The sequence below is a fragment of the Nicotiana tomentosiformis genome, chromosome 2, assembly GCF_000390325.3.
Source record: "Nicotiana tomentosiformis chromosome 2, ASM39032v3, whole genome shotgun sequence".
In the NCBI taxonomy this organism is placed as follows: domain Eukaryota; kingdom Viridiplantae; phylum Streptophyta; class Magnoliopsida; order Solanales; family Solanaceae; genus Nicotiana; species Nicotiana tomentosiformis.
This window is the reverse complement of record NC_090813.1, coordinates 60015818-60030327: the sequence shown is the minus strand read 5'-3', so window position 1 is coordinate 60030327 and position 14510 is coordinate 60015818. Positions and strand designations below refer to the sequence as shown.

The 14510-nt window shown below is 36.5% G+C and overlaps 1 protein-coding gene across 1 annotated transcript; it reads right to left on the bottom strand.

Moving 5' to 3' along the window:
* Window positions 1–10237: 10237 nt before the first annotated feature.
* Window positions 10238–11261, bottom strand: LOC104110177 (uncharacterized). Its single transcript, XM_009619620.4, has one exon. The coding sequence runs from the start codon at window positions 11209–11211 to the stop codon at window positions 10399–10401; it is 813 nt and encodes a 270-aa protein (XP_009617915.1). The 5' UTR covers window positions 11212–11261; the 3' UTR covers window positions 10238–10398.
* Window positions 11262–14510: the final 3249 nt, after the last annotated feature.

The window sequence follows — 14510 nt, the reverse complement described above, 5'->3', positions numbered from 1 at the left end:
CTTCAACCCATTTAGAGAAATAGTCAGTCATAAATAAGATTAATTTGGCTTTACCTGGGGTCGATGGCAGAGGGTCGACGATATCCATTCCCCATTTCATGAATGGCCATGGGGATAAGATCGAGTGAAGTTGCTCTCCGGGTTGATGTATCATTGATGCAAACCTTTGACATTTGTCACATTTTTGAACAAATTCCTTCGCATCTTTGCCCATATCGATCCAAAAATACCCTGCCCTGATTATTTTTTGGACTAATAGATCGGCACCGGAGTGATTCCCACAAGTACCCTCGTGCACCTCGCGTAAGATATAATCGGTATCTCCTGGTCCCAAGCATACTGCCAATGGTCCATCGAATGTCCTTCGGTATAATGTTCCATATGAAGCCATTGTGAATTGAGCAGCTTTAGTCCGTAGGGCTCTTGAATCTTTAGGTTCTAATGGGAGCTTTCTGTCCTTTAAGTATTCAATATACTTATTTCTCCAATCCCAGGTTAAGCTTGTAGAATTTATCTCGGCGTGACCTTCTTCGATCGCGGATCTCGAGAGTTGAACGACGGTCCCTGAGCTTAAGTCACCTTCCTCGACCGATGATCCCAAATTCGCAAGTGCATCAGCCTCACTATTTTGCTCTCGTGGAATGTGCTGTAAAGTCCATTATTTGAAACGATGCAAAGTTACATGTAGTTTGTCCAAATACCTTTGCATTCTATCCTCTCTAACTTCGAAGGTTTTGTTTACTTGACTTACCACCAATAGAGAGTCACATTTAGCTTCGATGACTTCAGCTCCTAAGTTTTTAGCTAGCTCGAGACCTGTAATCATGGCCTCAAACTCGGCCTCGTTGTTAGTCAACCTGGTAGTTTTAATAGATTGCCTAATGGTGTTACCTGTGGGTGGCTTTAAAACTATGCCCAACCCGGACCCTTTTACGTTCGAGGCCCCGTCCGTAAAAAGGGTCCATACCCTCGTACCCGATTTCAGCAGGAATTCTTTTTCGATTTCGGGTATAAGGGTTGGCGTGAAATCGGCCACGAAATCTACTAAAATTTGAGACTTGATGGTCGTACGGGGTTGATATTCGATATCATACCCACTGAGTTCGACGACCCATTTTGCCAATCGGCCCGATAGTTCGGGTTTTTGCAAAATATTACGAAGTGGGTAAGTTGTTAATACGCATATGGGGTGACATTGAAAGTATGGTCGTAACTTTCTAGAGGCACTTATCAGTGCAAGTGCCAATTTTTCTAGGTGTAGATATCTAGCTTCTGCTTCTCCTAAGGTTCGACTTATATAATAAATAGGAAATTGCGTACCTTGCTCTTCCCGAACTAGGACACCGCTTACTGCAATTTCTGATACTGCCAAGTATAAGCAAAGTTTTTCGTCTGCTTTCAGAGTGTGAAGTAGTGGTGGGCTCGATAGATATTGTTTCAGTTCCTTCAATGCCTGTTGGCATTCCGGGGTCCAAGCGAAATTGTTCTTCTTTTTGAGTAGGGAGAAAAAATTGTGGCTTTGATCTGATGATCTCGAAATGAATAGGCCTAGGGCCGCAATTCGTCCCATTAGCCTTTGTACAGCTTTTACGCTGTCCACGATGGCGATGTCTTCGATGGCCTTTATTTTATCGGGGTTAATCTCGATTCCCCGATTTGACACCATGAAGCCAAGGAACTTGCCCGAACCAACCCCGAAAGCACGTTTTTCGGGGTTGAGCTTCATGTTGTATTTCCTCGAAATCTCGAACGTTTCCTGCAAATGGGTCAGATGGTCTTCTGTGCGTAGGGACTTAACTAGCATGTCATCAATATAAACTTCCATTGATTTACCTATTTATTCTTTGAACATTTTATTTACTAGGCGTTGGTAGGTACCCCCCGCATTTTTTAGCCCGAAGGGCATCACATTATAGCAATATATTCCATATTTTGTGACAAATGAAGTCTTTCCTGGTCCTCCGGGTTCATCCGAATTTGATTATATCCGGAATAGGCATCGAGAAAAGTGAGAATCTCGTGGCCGGCTGTGGCATCGATCATGCGATCGATGTTGGGCAGTGAAAAAGAATCTTTGGGGCATGCTTTGTTCAAATCCTTATAGTCCGCACACATTCTAAGTTTGTTTCCTTTTTTAGGCACTACAACTACATTGGCTAACCATTCAGGATATTTCACCTCCCGAATGGACCCTATCTTGAGAAGTTTGGTTACCTCGTCCTTTATGAATGCGTGCTTTACCTCGAACTAGGATCTTCTCTTTTGCTTCACTGGTCTGAACTTCGGGTCCAAGTTTAGCCGATGCGTCGTTATGTCCGGTGGAATCCCTGTTATATCTAAATGGGACCAGGCAAAATAATTAATGTTATCGATAAGAAATTGAACAAGTTTCTTCCTGAGTTCGGGGCTCAACCCCGTTCCCAGGTATACCATTCGTTCGGGCCAGTGCTCGATTAGTGTGATTTGCTCTAATTCCTTAATTGTTGATTTGGTGGCGTCGGAGTCATCGGGAATCATGAAGGATCCAGGGACCCTCTGATCATCATCTTCTTTGATCATCTGGTTATCTGATTGGGTCGAAGCCGATGTCTGTGATTGCTATTTGGTGTCTCGTTCTCCTTCTGAGCCCGATCCCTTTACCGACAAAGTCGAGGGTATTGGTTTCGCTTCCTCGACGGCGAACATTTCTTTTACGGCTGGTTGTTCTCCGTACGCTGTCTTGACCCTTCTCGATGTTGGGAATTTGAGGACGTGGTGTAGGGTCGAAGGTACAACTCTCATGTTGTGGATCCATGGTCTTCCGAAAAAGGCGTTGTACCTCATGTCGCCTTCGATCACGTGAAACTTTGTTTCCTGGACGGTTCCGGTCACATTTATTGGTAGAATTATCTCACCTTTGGTGGTTTCACATGCCATATTGAATCTATTTAGAACCAGGGTTGGGGGTACGATCTGGTCCCGCAGGCCGAGCTGCTTTACGACCTTCAATCTGATGATGTTGGCCGAGCTACCTGGATCAATCAACACACGCTTAACTTTAGTTTTATTCATGAGTACGGATATTACCAGTGCATCGTTATGAGGTTGTACAACCCCTTCTGCATCTCATCGTTGAAGGACAGAGTTCCTATGGGTGTGTAATCCTGAGTTCGAGATCGCTTTTCTCTCACAATCAATGTTTTAGTGCGTTTAAGCACTAGTCCCTGAGGGGTATCGGCACCGCCGATGATCATGTGAATGATGTGTTGTGGATCTTCTTGCTCGTTTTGCTTGCCGAAATCCCTATTTTAAAAATAGTTCCTCGCCCTATCGCTCAAATATTCCCGAAGGTGGCCTTTGTTAAATAACCGGGCTACTTCCTCTCTTAGTTGCCTGCAATCTTCTATTCTGTGGCCATGGGTGCCATAATATTCGCACATTTGATTAGGATTCCTTTGGGCAGGATCGGTCTACATGGGTCGAGGCCATTTAGTGTCTTTGATGCGTCCGATAGCCGACACGATGGCGGATGCATCAACGCTGAAGTTATATTCTGATAACCGAGGTGCTTCTATAGGATCGGCATATTTATCAAAGCCACTCTTGCTCATAAGTCCCCGAGAATTTTGCCCTCGATTAATCCTTCGATTGTTCCGAGCGGTGCTGCGTGTTGAACCATTGTTCATCCGATCTGTGACGTACGGTTGATATTGGTCCCTGTTCGACCTTTGTTCTCTGTCGATCTCCCTTTGGTTTTTAGTAGCTGTCCTGTTCTGATGCATGGATCCAGACGGAGCTCCCAACTGGTAATCTTCAACCCTAATTTTTGACTAATATCTGTTGTGTATATCTGCCCAAGTTATTGCTGGATATTCGATCAAATTTTGCTTCAGCCGATGCGATGCTATCGAACTTTGCTCGTTCAACCCTTGGGTGAAAGCTTGGACGGCCCAATCGCCTGTGATCGGTGGCAATTCCATGCGTTCCATTTGAAATCGGGATACGAATTCCCTCAGCATTTCATTACCCCTTTGCTTTACTTTAAAGAGGTCTGATTTCCTTGTTGCAATATTTATGGCACCAGCATATGCCTTTACGAATGAATCTGCTAACATGGAAAAAGAATCGATGAAATTTGGCTGCAGATTGTGATACCAAATCATCGCTCCCTTCGAGAGGATCTCCCCAAACTTTTTTAACAATACGATTCGATCTCGTCGTCCTCCAAATCGTTACCCTTGATGGCACATATGTAAGAGGTGACGTGTTCGTTAGGATCTGTCGTACCGTTATATTTGGGAATTTTTTGGGGATTGGTTTTGGGGCCGCACTCGAGGAAAAAGGCTTTTGTATGAATTTTTTCGAATTCAGCCCTTTTATCATTGGGGGAGCTCCCAGGATCTGATCGACCCTGGCATTGTATATTTCCACTCTCTTGTCGTTGGCTTCGACTCATTTTTGTGAGTTCCTCGAGCAATTTAGTAATTTCGGGAGTGGTCCCCGATTCTTGCTCGTTTGATTTTACTATGGCGGGCTCCGTTCTGGGGGTGATTTCTCGAAGCGGATTGGGACCTGTCCTGCTTTGTATATGAGTTTGGCTCTGCAACTGAGCTATCGCTACTTGTTGGGCTTGTAATATCTCGAAGATCATGCGTAAGCTAACTCCGATTTCTCCCACGTTATGGGTGTCTCGATCTACGGATCGAGTACCGCCCTGAATGTTTTTTCCGATTCGAAACGTTGGTTCGCCTCAAGAGCCACTTGCGAATTGACATCTAACGGTACTTCGGATCGAATTTTGGGTACTTCGATTCGAGTTTCGGTGCCATCGTCAAGTGGCCTTCCGGCCCCGGGTAGCAAGTTGTTGGTTTCATCTTGAAGGCCGGCTTCGTGGTCGATAGGTACAGCCATTGCTGTTTCGAAGTTGTAAACTGGTGTGTACTGCAGATTTATATCAAACAATCACTGTTATCCCTAGCCCCACGGTGGGCGCCAAACTGTTTATCCGAAAAATCAGATAACGTTAAATTTGTGAATGGTTCTAAGGATATGTGATACAATTTGATATAAATTATATATAAAAATAGGAATATGTATGTTCTTTCTTGGCTATGAGGATGGGAATAATGAGCAAAAGAATGAATAAGGTAAATATAACAAGCATGAGGAGATATCTTTCAATATGATAAGTGATCTTTTGTTACAATGCATTCTGCCTCCCGTCTACTTACAAGGATTCCCCTCTTTATAATAGAGGGATCCTACTTCATTTATAATAAAATAAAGCATATAGTGGAGGACTCATAATGAATTGTTTCTTCCTCGATTTCCGCTAAGATTCTCTCTCTTAGTGCGGTTGTAACGACTCTTGTTTGTGAGCTTGACACTAGCTCGAACTCATTATTGGGTCGAGCCCTTGGTTTTGGCTTGAGTTCGACCTTCAGGGTGGTTGTAGCGCATTCTTGACCTCGAAGTAATGCCTTGCGGATCGATTTGGTCACGGGCTCGATAAAAGTATCGAGCCGACTTCTCGATCAGCCTCCGGACTCGAGGCTCATTTGTACTGCCTTCGGAACTCATCCCAAAATCCCACTCTAGTTGCTTACCTTTCGAACTCGATCGAACGTAGGAAAGCCGAAACCTATTTCGACCGTATACACACATTATCTAAATAGATAAACTTCATACTTGATAAATCATAATTTTTATTTTATATCATTAACATTATATACAATTATTGAATAATGTGGTCTTAAATTGATTTGGTTCTTACTCTGTCAAAGCAAAGAGGAAGTTAAGGTACGTAGAATGTTAATGACAAAGTTATGCCGTAAAAATTTAAACTCTTGCATGTTTTAATTCAAAAAGAAACACAAAAATATCAAAAGGCCTTAAGAGCATATGGCTAATTCTTTGTATTTTCTTCCCAAAAAGAAGTATTTTACTTATTTAAAAATTGAATACAAAATTTCAAAAATTTGATTGGAATAAAAAGATATGAAGTACTGCGTAACTAATCATTTAGTCACATAAATTATTTATTGTAAAACAAAGTTAGAGTAGTTCAAGATAAAAACAAATCTCAACTAGAAATAATCAATAGCTAATATCAGAATTCTTAATCTATTAGTATTTACTAGGGGTGTTCAAACTGAACAGGTAAACCGCACTAAACCGAAAAGTCAAACTAAATCGACTAAAAAAATCCGACTAGGTTTGGTATTGAGTAAAAAATATTCGAACCAAACCGACATATAAATATATAATATTTTTTATATACTATTAAGACTTTATATAGAATTTTGGTTAAAAAATATTTAGAAATATTTGAGATCCTCTCATGGGACATAATATTTAATAGAACTGAAATGCATTCATTTTTATTTATTTTAAATAATGGATTGTATCACCTTCTTATTAAGTGTTATTGATGCATCAATCATCTCTTTGTTTTTTCATATTCATATGTCAAGATTTCCTATATCTTTTTTGAATTTGAAGGGATATTTCGATAATTTAAAATTACATAGAACATATCATTATTTTGGTATCATATTCATTCTTATATTTAATTATTAAATTCGATTAACCTTGAAAGCGTACATCAACGAAAAATTATTGTTAGACGACTAAGAAAATAAATTATCATTTGTTACTAAAAACAATTCTCCGGTAAGAATATTTTATTAGATTATATGTTTGTTACTTTTTAAAAATTTTAGTAAACATATATTCACTTGTCAAAACTTTATCTATAACTTTAATAAAGTAAAACTAAAATAATTCATGCAAAAAATAATCCAAAAAATCCGACAAAATCGAACCAATCCAAACCGATATATATAGTTGATTTGGTTTGATTTTGATAAAATCCGAATCAATCCGATCCATATACACCTCTAGTATTTATCATGAAGAGAATTTATCAAATTGGATGAAGTCAAAGGGAAAAGAGAAATGAAAAGAAAGGGTAAGAGAAAGAGAAGAAAAGATGAGCTCAAAATAAAAATAGAATATGTGGCCATAGGATCTGAAACCTGAGGACCCAACGCCTACTTTTGACCATGGGTTCACACGACACTATACAACAAAATTTTCAGAAAATTAAATTGAAAATCTAGCTTATAGCTCCAAACATGATGGGTGCAAGTGCACCATAATTTGTGAGATGGATCCGCCTCCGTCATTAAAGTAATTCTCTCCTTGCATTTGCATATAGTTAAGGTGCAATCGAAACAGTGTTTTAAAAGGCGTATTCGGGGCGAGGCGTACCAAAAATGCCCCGAGGCGATGGTGTGTGGCGAAAGTCTCAAGAGGCGTACGCCCAGCCCGGGCGTTTGAGGCTCGTTTTGGTTCCTTCTTGTAGAAAACTTTATTCTTTTCAACTCAAGTTACTTGTACTTGTATGTAGCGTATAATGGATTGTTTTGACTATTTTTTTATGGGGATGAAACGCGCACACACACACACACACACACACACACACATATATATATATATATATATATATATATATATATATATATATATATATATATATATATAGTTTTCTTCAATTTTTATGCAATTTTACCTGTTTATAAATATTTACTGTAATTATATTATTTTATAAAATATTAAAAATTAATTACCCATGGCGTAAGCTCCATGCATCAGGGCTTACGCCTCGCTTAGACATATGTAAAACGCCTCGCCTTATGCCCACGCCTTTTAAAACACTAAATCGAAGATGTATCAGACCACAATTATGTATTACTTGCAACTGCAGATTATGCACTATTAATACACTCATTAATTAGAGGGAGAATCGAAAGAAAAAGGCATGTAGCTACAACACAGTGTTACATCCAAATAACCTCAAAATTGGCAACAAATACTGATGGAAGTTATGTTATGGAAACTGGCAGAGCTAGTATAGGAGGTGTGGTAAAAAATGAGAATGGAGATCTAGTCATGGCCTTCTCAGTCCCTATTCAATCCAAAAGCAACAATCTAGCAGAGGTTACTGCAACCAAATATGGAGGAAATGGTGCATACATAATGGGTTCAATAGATTCAACCCGGAAATAGACTCTTTGATCATCGCTAATATGCTCCTTAATATGGATACTAGTAATCCTAAGCTCAGGAAACTGATCCGACACTTCTAAGATCATTCAAGAAGCAGAGGTGATAATTTTTCACTGTTACAGAGAAGCAAATCAAGTGGCTGACTTCTGGCTTCATCAAGTGGAACTAGTTTAGTACCTTTTATCACTTTTTTCAACAACTTCCGAAAGAGGTGAAAGGAATTTTTCAACTTGACAAATGACAGTTAGCTAACATAAGAAGAAAATATGACAAAGCTAATTCTTTTGTTAGTTGAATTATACTTAGGAGATATTGAAGTGTTTTTGTGCAGTGAAGTCTCTTCCATATTATCTTTTGAAGACCTTATGTAACAGTCTTGTAAGTAGTGCTTTGGAGGTCAGGTTTATGCCCCCTCTTTTCTTTGTACTCTACAGCTTTTGTATGGACAAAGTAGGGCCGGTCAAGCCAAACCCCCCACATCAACGGCATTCTGCCTTGATGATAGCTTAACTTTAAAAAAAAATAGGGGGGAAATTGTAGGCACCAAACCACAGACGAGACAAAACATTTTGGGAGATCAGTTTGAATAGCGGGCTCGACTTTATTTATGGCAAAAAAAAAAAAAATTAATGAATTTTGCAATTGTTTGGAAGTATCAAAAAGAAGGATTTTCTGCTTTGTAAGAGGTATTGAGGGCCAATGGACGACTAATAAATGACATGCAAATCCAAAGCTAATAGACAATACAAATTGTGATTACAGAGGCTCTTTAATTTAACTTAAGAGCACCATATAAGGAGCGAAGCTAAGTAGGAGTAAGGGATCTGAATCTCCGTTGTCAAATTATACTATGCAGAATGAGAAAAAGTGGATAAATCCCCTTATATAAGAAAAAATTCAGAAACATTCTAGTATAGCAACAAAGTTGATTAAAAAATTACTATAAGTCACATGCTCAAATCCTAATATAATCATATAATTTATGTGCACCAAATAAATGGTGCCAAGTTTAGAGAATTAGTAGGTATTCGGCCAACAATTATTGCTCGACATATATACTTCCCCTCCTTTCCACGTTATACACTTGTATCTCAAACAATATAAACTGTAGTAACAATTTACCGTATTTTTTATGGCCACGTCACAATAGTAATGCCACAGGGCATCATTATAATGACGAAAGAAGAAAAAATAATTGTTAGTTAAAATTGAGAAATATGAACAATATTTCACTTACTTGTTAACCTCCTTTTTAATTTACCTTCTTTTTTAGAAACAAAAATATTATCCACAAGAATAACAGTACTATGATGTTATTTCTTCGATCATTACGATCCATATGCATATGATAGCTAATATTTGCGTCTTTTCTTTTCTGTAGTTTGACACTATCGTAAAACTGATGCATCATCTATCATGATTGAGTTAGAATAATTTACTCAAATTTAAGTCCATACACTTCGTAGTACATAAAATGGAACCATACTAGTTGAATAGAAACTTAATGTAAAGAAAATACTAACATGTTTTTTCAAATGGTAACAACCATTATTCTAAGATTATTGATGATTGCCTAAAGTATAGGCTAAAGGAAGACAATAAAATAACGAATGATCTGGCTAAGCATAAAAATATTTTAGAAGTTTTTTGAAAACTTAATGATCTATATGTACCCCTTTTCTGGTTTCCTCCTCTTATGAAAATGAGTTTCTAGCTAGGTACGATGTATCCTAGGCAAGTCAAGCTCTGTACTAAACTACTCTAGTAATAAAAGTAGTTTAATTTCCCTTTTACCAACAAAAAAAGCCAATTTAATTTGAAGGAACCCTTTCAATTACCACGTCAAACATATGATGATTATTGGAAAAAACAGATCAGTATCCTCAACCTGCCGGTTATTAAATTTGTTACTTACTGTCTTCGTTATTACTTGAAGCATGTTATATTTCTCTTTGCAAGTCGAAGATCGAGAAATACTTTTTTTCCTCCAAAAGAAGAATCAATAAATTCCATTTTCGTTCTCTATTTCGCGTCATATTTTACTCTGTAATCTTCAGAACCTTTCATATATCGATATATATGTTAAGATACCTACTAGTGGACGTAAACCTTAGAGATCATGATGATATATTTGATACATGTGTAGGTAGAAGGTAGCAACGTATTCTAAATAAGTAAAATAGTCAAATTATACACAAGTAGATCCGGATACTTTCATGAATAAGTCTAAAGCATTTACACTCACTATTATTAAGAAAAAGAAAACGGAACACAAGACAACCAAACCAAACAAAACAAAACAAAACAAAAACGACTAGAGAGGAGGCAGCGCATCCTTATAGATTTCCCCTAAGTTTGGCGGTTTCTAGCAACAGCTTGAAGTCTAATCTGTCTATTAAATCTTTGAATAAACTCCTCTACCCTTCTATTCAGCTCCTCTACTGACATGTCTGAGAACTCTTCATTTTCTTCATCTCCTTTATTTACGAAATTATATCTCTCAGATTTTGACCTTTGAATCCCATGAATCTTCTTTTCAATATTCCCATTATTGTTCGCCACCTTTATCATTGCTTTTTCTGAGTTACTCCGTTCGCATTTGGCTTCACCTTTCTTCTTATTCTTCTTCTTATCTTCGTGATCAACTTTATCTTTATCAGTAATATTGATTATTTGTTTTTCTTTTTTGTTTTTTTCGACAAAAACCACATCTTTTATGTTTTCTTCTTCGTCATCTTCTTCTTCTTCTTCTTCTTTTATCATAACGACCTCTTCTTGTGGATTAGTCTCCTTATATTCAATAGATTTGATGGTATACGGAGAATAATTAAATGATGAAGTACTAATATTAACACTCTTTTCTTGATGGCATTTTTTCATGTACTCTTCAAATGAATATTCTTGATCACTTGAAGAAGAGAAAGAACCAAAATCAGCTGCAATAATGAGTATGAGAGTGTTGGAAATGAAGAACCAGAATTTGGTAGTGTTAAGAAGAGTAGATGGGGAGAGGTTGAAGATATAAAAGATTGAAATATACATGAAAATGGAAAAAATAAACGCCCAAAAAGATAACCTATTTCTTTGTTGAGCTTGATTGTTATTCCTGAATTTGCCAAGTTTTATAGGGTTTTCTATTAAATTTGGCCGAGACATGGCCATATTTTGTAGAGGTTTGAGTTCGGGGGAAGGACTTACATTTTGTTCAAGTGTGTTTGAAGAGAAGATTCAAAGCGAAGAGGGAATTTATATATAGTGGGAAAAAATACACGAGAAAGGGACTGGTAAGTCATGATTAATCTAGATTCTAGATACTATTATTATTGCTACTAATAATTGAGCTATTGTGGTTACATGTAAACCCTTCGAAATAAAAAAATTTCCAGTAAGATCCTCAACTTTTCAATACATGATCATATATTACCAATCATTGTTCCTTCTACGAGTCAATCAATATTTTTTGTGAGATAGATGTAGGTTCGATAGTATAATTGTACTTAGTTTGACATTTAGTTTTCTGCCTTCTATCATTTTTAATCTTGTCAAGATAAACCACTGCATGGACAAAGAAGAAAAAGGAATTTCTGTAAATAAAAGGGAAACATACATTAAATCAGGGGCGAATCTAGCCTTCAACAACCGAATAATATATATATGAAAATCCACTAAAGTTTCAAAAATATTATAGATAAACCCATAATAATGAATATAATGTTAAAAACCTTAAAAGTAAAGCTTATCAAATTAAAATTTTAAATTCGCATTTGCATTAAATCAGACGATCTTATAAATATTTCATTGGATGAATATTGCAATGTTACAGCTATCCCATCAAACTCGTGCCAACTTGTTCTAGGAGTCGAATAAGTAATAATGCAGTATTAAATAGAGAACCGCGGAGGTGAGAAACATATTGTCTGCATGTAGTATCTCTAGTAGCTTTTAAATTGTTAGTTCAAATGATTAACTGGGGCTAGATATAGCAATATGGAAAACATTTTGAAAGAAAATAGTTTTCAATATTTATTCTTTGTGGAGGATTTATTTTTGTTATTTTTGTTCTGTTTTGTTCTCAAAATGGGGGAGGTCAAGGTGCAACTATACAAGCACAAGAGAACGTAAATAGATGAATTTAATAGAAACTGAACTTTAATCTTTAGGATGCAACAGTTTTACAATTGGATTGCTACTCAATTCATCTTTAATGTTATTCTTTTTTTTTTTTGGGGGGGGGGGGGGGGGGAGGACAGAAGAAATTGATTTGTAAAAAAGGATAAAATGACTACACACATTGAGTTTACCACACTAATTAAAACACCTCATGCAAGCCTATCAACAAATATCGTGCTTTATCCATAAATTATTATTATTATTATTATTATTATTATTATTATTATGTTTGGCCTTTTAATAGGCCATCTTAGAAACCAAATGACTGCATGACAGCAAGTGTTATACATGGTAGTTCTTCACAAAGGCGGAGCCAAGATTTGAAGCTTATGGGTTCGGGATTCTAATCATTTTTAAGTTACTGAGTTCTAAATTAATAATTTGTACATGTTTAATGAATTTCATCAAACAAATGCAGAGTTTGAACCAAAACTAATGGGTTCGACCGAACCCGTAACTCGCTCTCTAGTTCCGCCCCCGGTTCTTCACATTCTATCGTTTGCTCCTTTTTAAGGAAATTATTAGACATATATAGGAGACCAGCTTCATAAATTTATTTGATTAAACTAATCATTGAAAACTTGCTGGATCTTTATCTGATAGATGGGTGTAGTTTTCACAACTGATATTATAAATCCAAAAGAGAGGTTAGAAATCACCCTTCTACCTAAAACCATCCTCATCTTATGCATATAATTGTGTTATGTGGACCCTTTGCCCCCCAACATTTGCTTTAATATTTTAACTCCTTTGCCTTACAGATGTAAGCTTCTAGCTCCCTTCATGGGCCCAATCAGCAGCAAATTTATTCTTACGTGGCAGCCAAGTCATGCCACGTACGTCTTTACTTGTGGAAAACATGTTCATTATACTGTGGAAAATTTTAGGTATTGATTGAGATATAGGTAGAATACTTATATATGTTTTGGTATTTTTCAAGGCTTCAGGCTAATTGTTTGGATCGAAATAACTTGGTGTATTGGAAGTTAATAAGGTAAATTTTAGTGACGATAATGAAAAATATACTAAACTAAGCATATAATCTATTATGGTTTGGTCAATCGACCTACATATGATTCATCATTAATATCAAGGGAGAAAATAAAAAAATTGAGAGAGTAGTTTACCATAAGCAAAACTCTCTAAAAGAGTACATTGTGGAGGTTATTGTTGTTATTGTGAAGAGATCCATAATTTATAGATGTTAAATTTTTTTTCCTCCAAGAAAAGGATAAGATATGTGAAGAAAATTATTCCTTTTAGGAGTCTTTTTTTCATTCTTTCAACGAGAGAGTCCTAAAAGATAAGAAATTCATGACAAAACCATAACACTAATAACATTGGTCCTCCTCTTTCTTTTTTGGAAAAGGTAGATTTTGCTCAATGGGGTTGGACATGTAATTAAATTTCTACCACACTATACAACATATTTTCATTTCTAGCACCTTCTAGTTAATTTATTGACCACAGGATGCACAGATTATTTAGGACCTATATTAAACTGTAATATGGCCAAATTTTCGTGACATTTGCCATGACATAATATCCATTATTAGGCCAAGGATTTCTTGCTATAAATAGAGGAGTTTCTCCTCATTTGAAAACACACCAATTCAAGAGCTTTTCACTCTTGTCTTTCTTTCTCCTCATTTATTTCATTATAGAGTATTTTGTAAGAGAGTGAGTGTTGGGAAACACTTGTGTGAACCCTTTCTTTGGAGTGATCTTGTGAGGTTAATCTCTTGGGATATTTGGGATTAATTAGAGTATTTACTTTAATTTTGTACTCTCTTTTGTACTCTTGTTAGTATAGTGAAATTGCTTCTCCCCGCTTGTGGACATAGGTCACCTTGACCGAACCACGTTAAATTTGTGTCTTCTTTATCTTCTTTAATTGCCGTTATTATCAACTTTCATTATCTTTGTTATTGTCATTATACCGTTATTTGGCTAAATTTCGCACTACCCGGATTTCCGATCCTAACATAAATTATACGTAATTATTGTATAACTTTAGGTTTGACAGTTATCAAAACTTATGTGAAAATGAAGGGAGAAAAAGGTGTCATTTGTCAACTTCGTATTTGCTCAATATATTTAATTTATTTTTACGTTGTTTCGTGGTCAAATTGAAAATGTATTGTTTAGTTTTTAATCATGATTCGAAAATTAGGGTTAGTAACATAATTGCATTGAGTAATTCATGGGATACTCCAAAGAAATAAAGACAACATATCCTTTTTTATAATGATAACTTACGAGTTTAGTCGAAGATTATTAGGGCTGTGAAA

Excerpts from the sequence above, each read along its gene's own strand:
- LOC104110177 (XM_009619620.4), bottom strand. The coding sequence starts at position 11,211 with ATGGCCATGTCTCGGCCAAATTTAATAGAAAACCCTATAAAACTTGGC.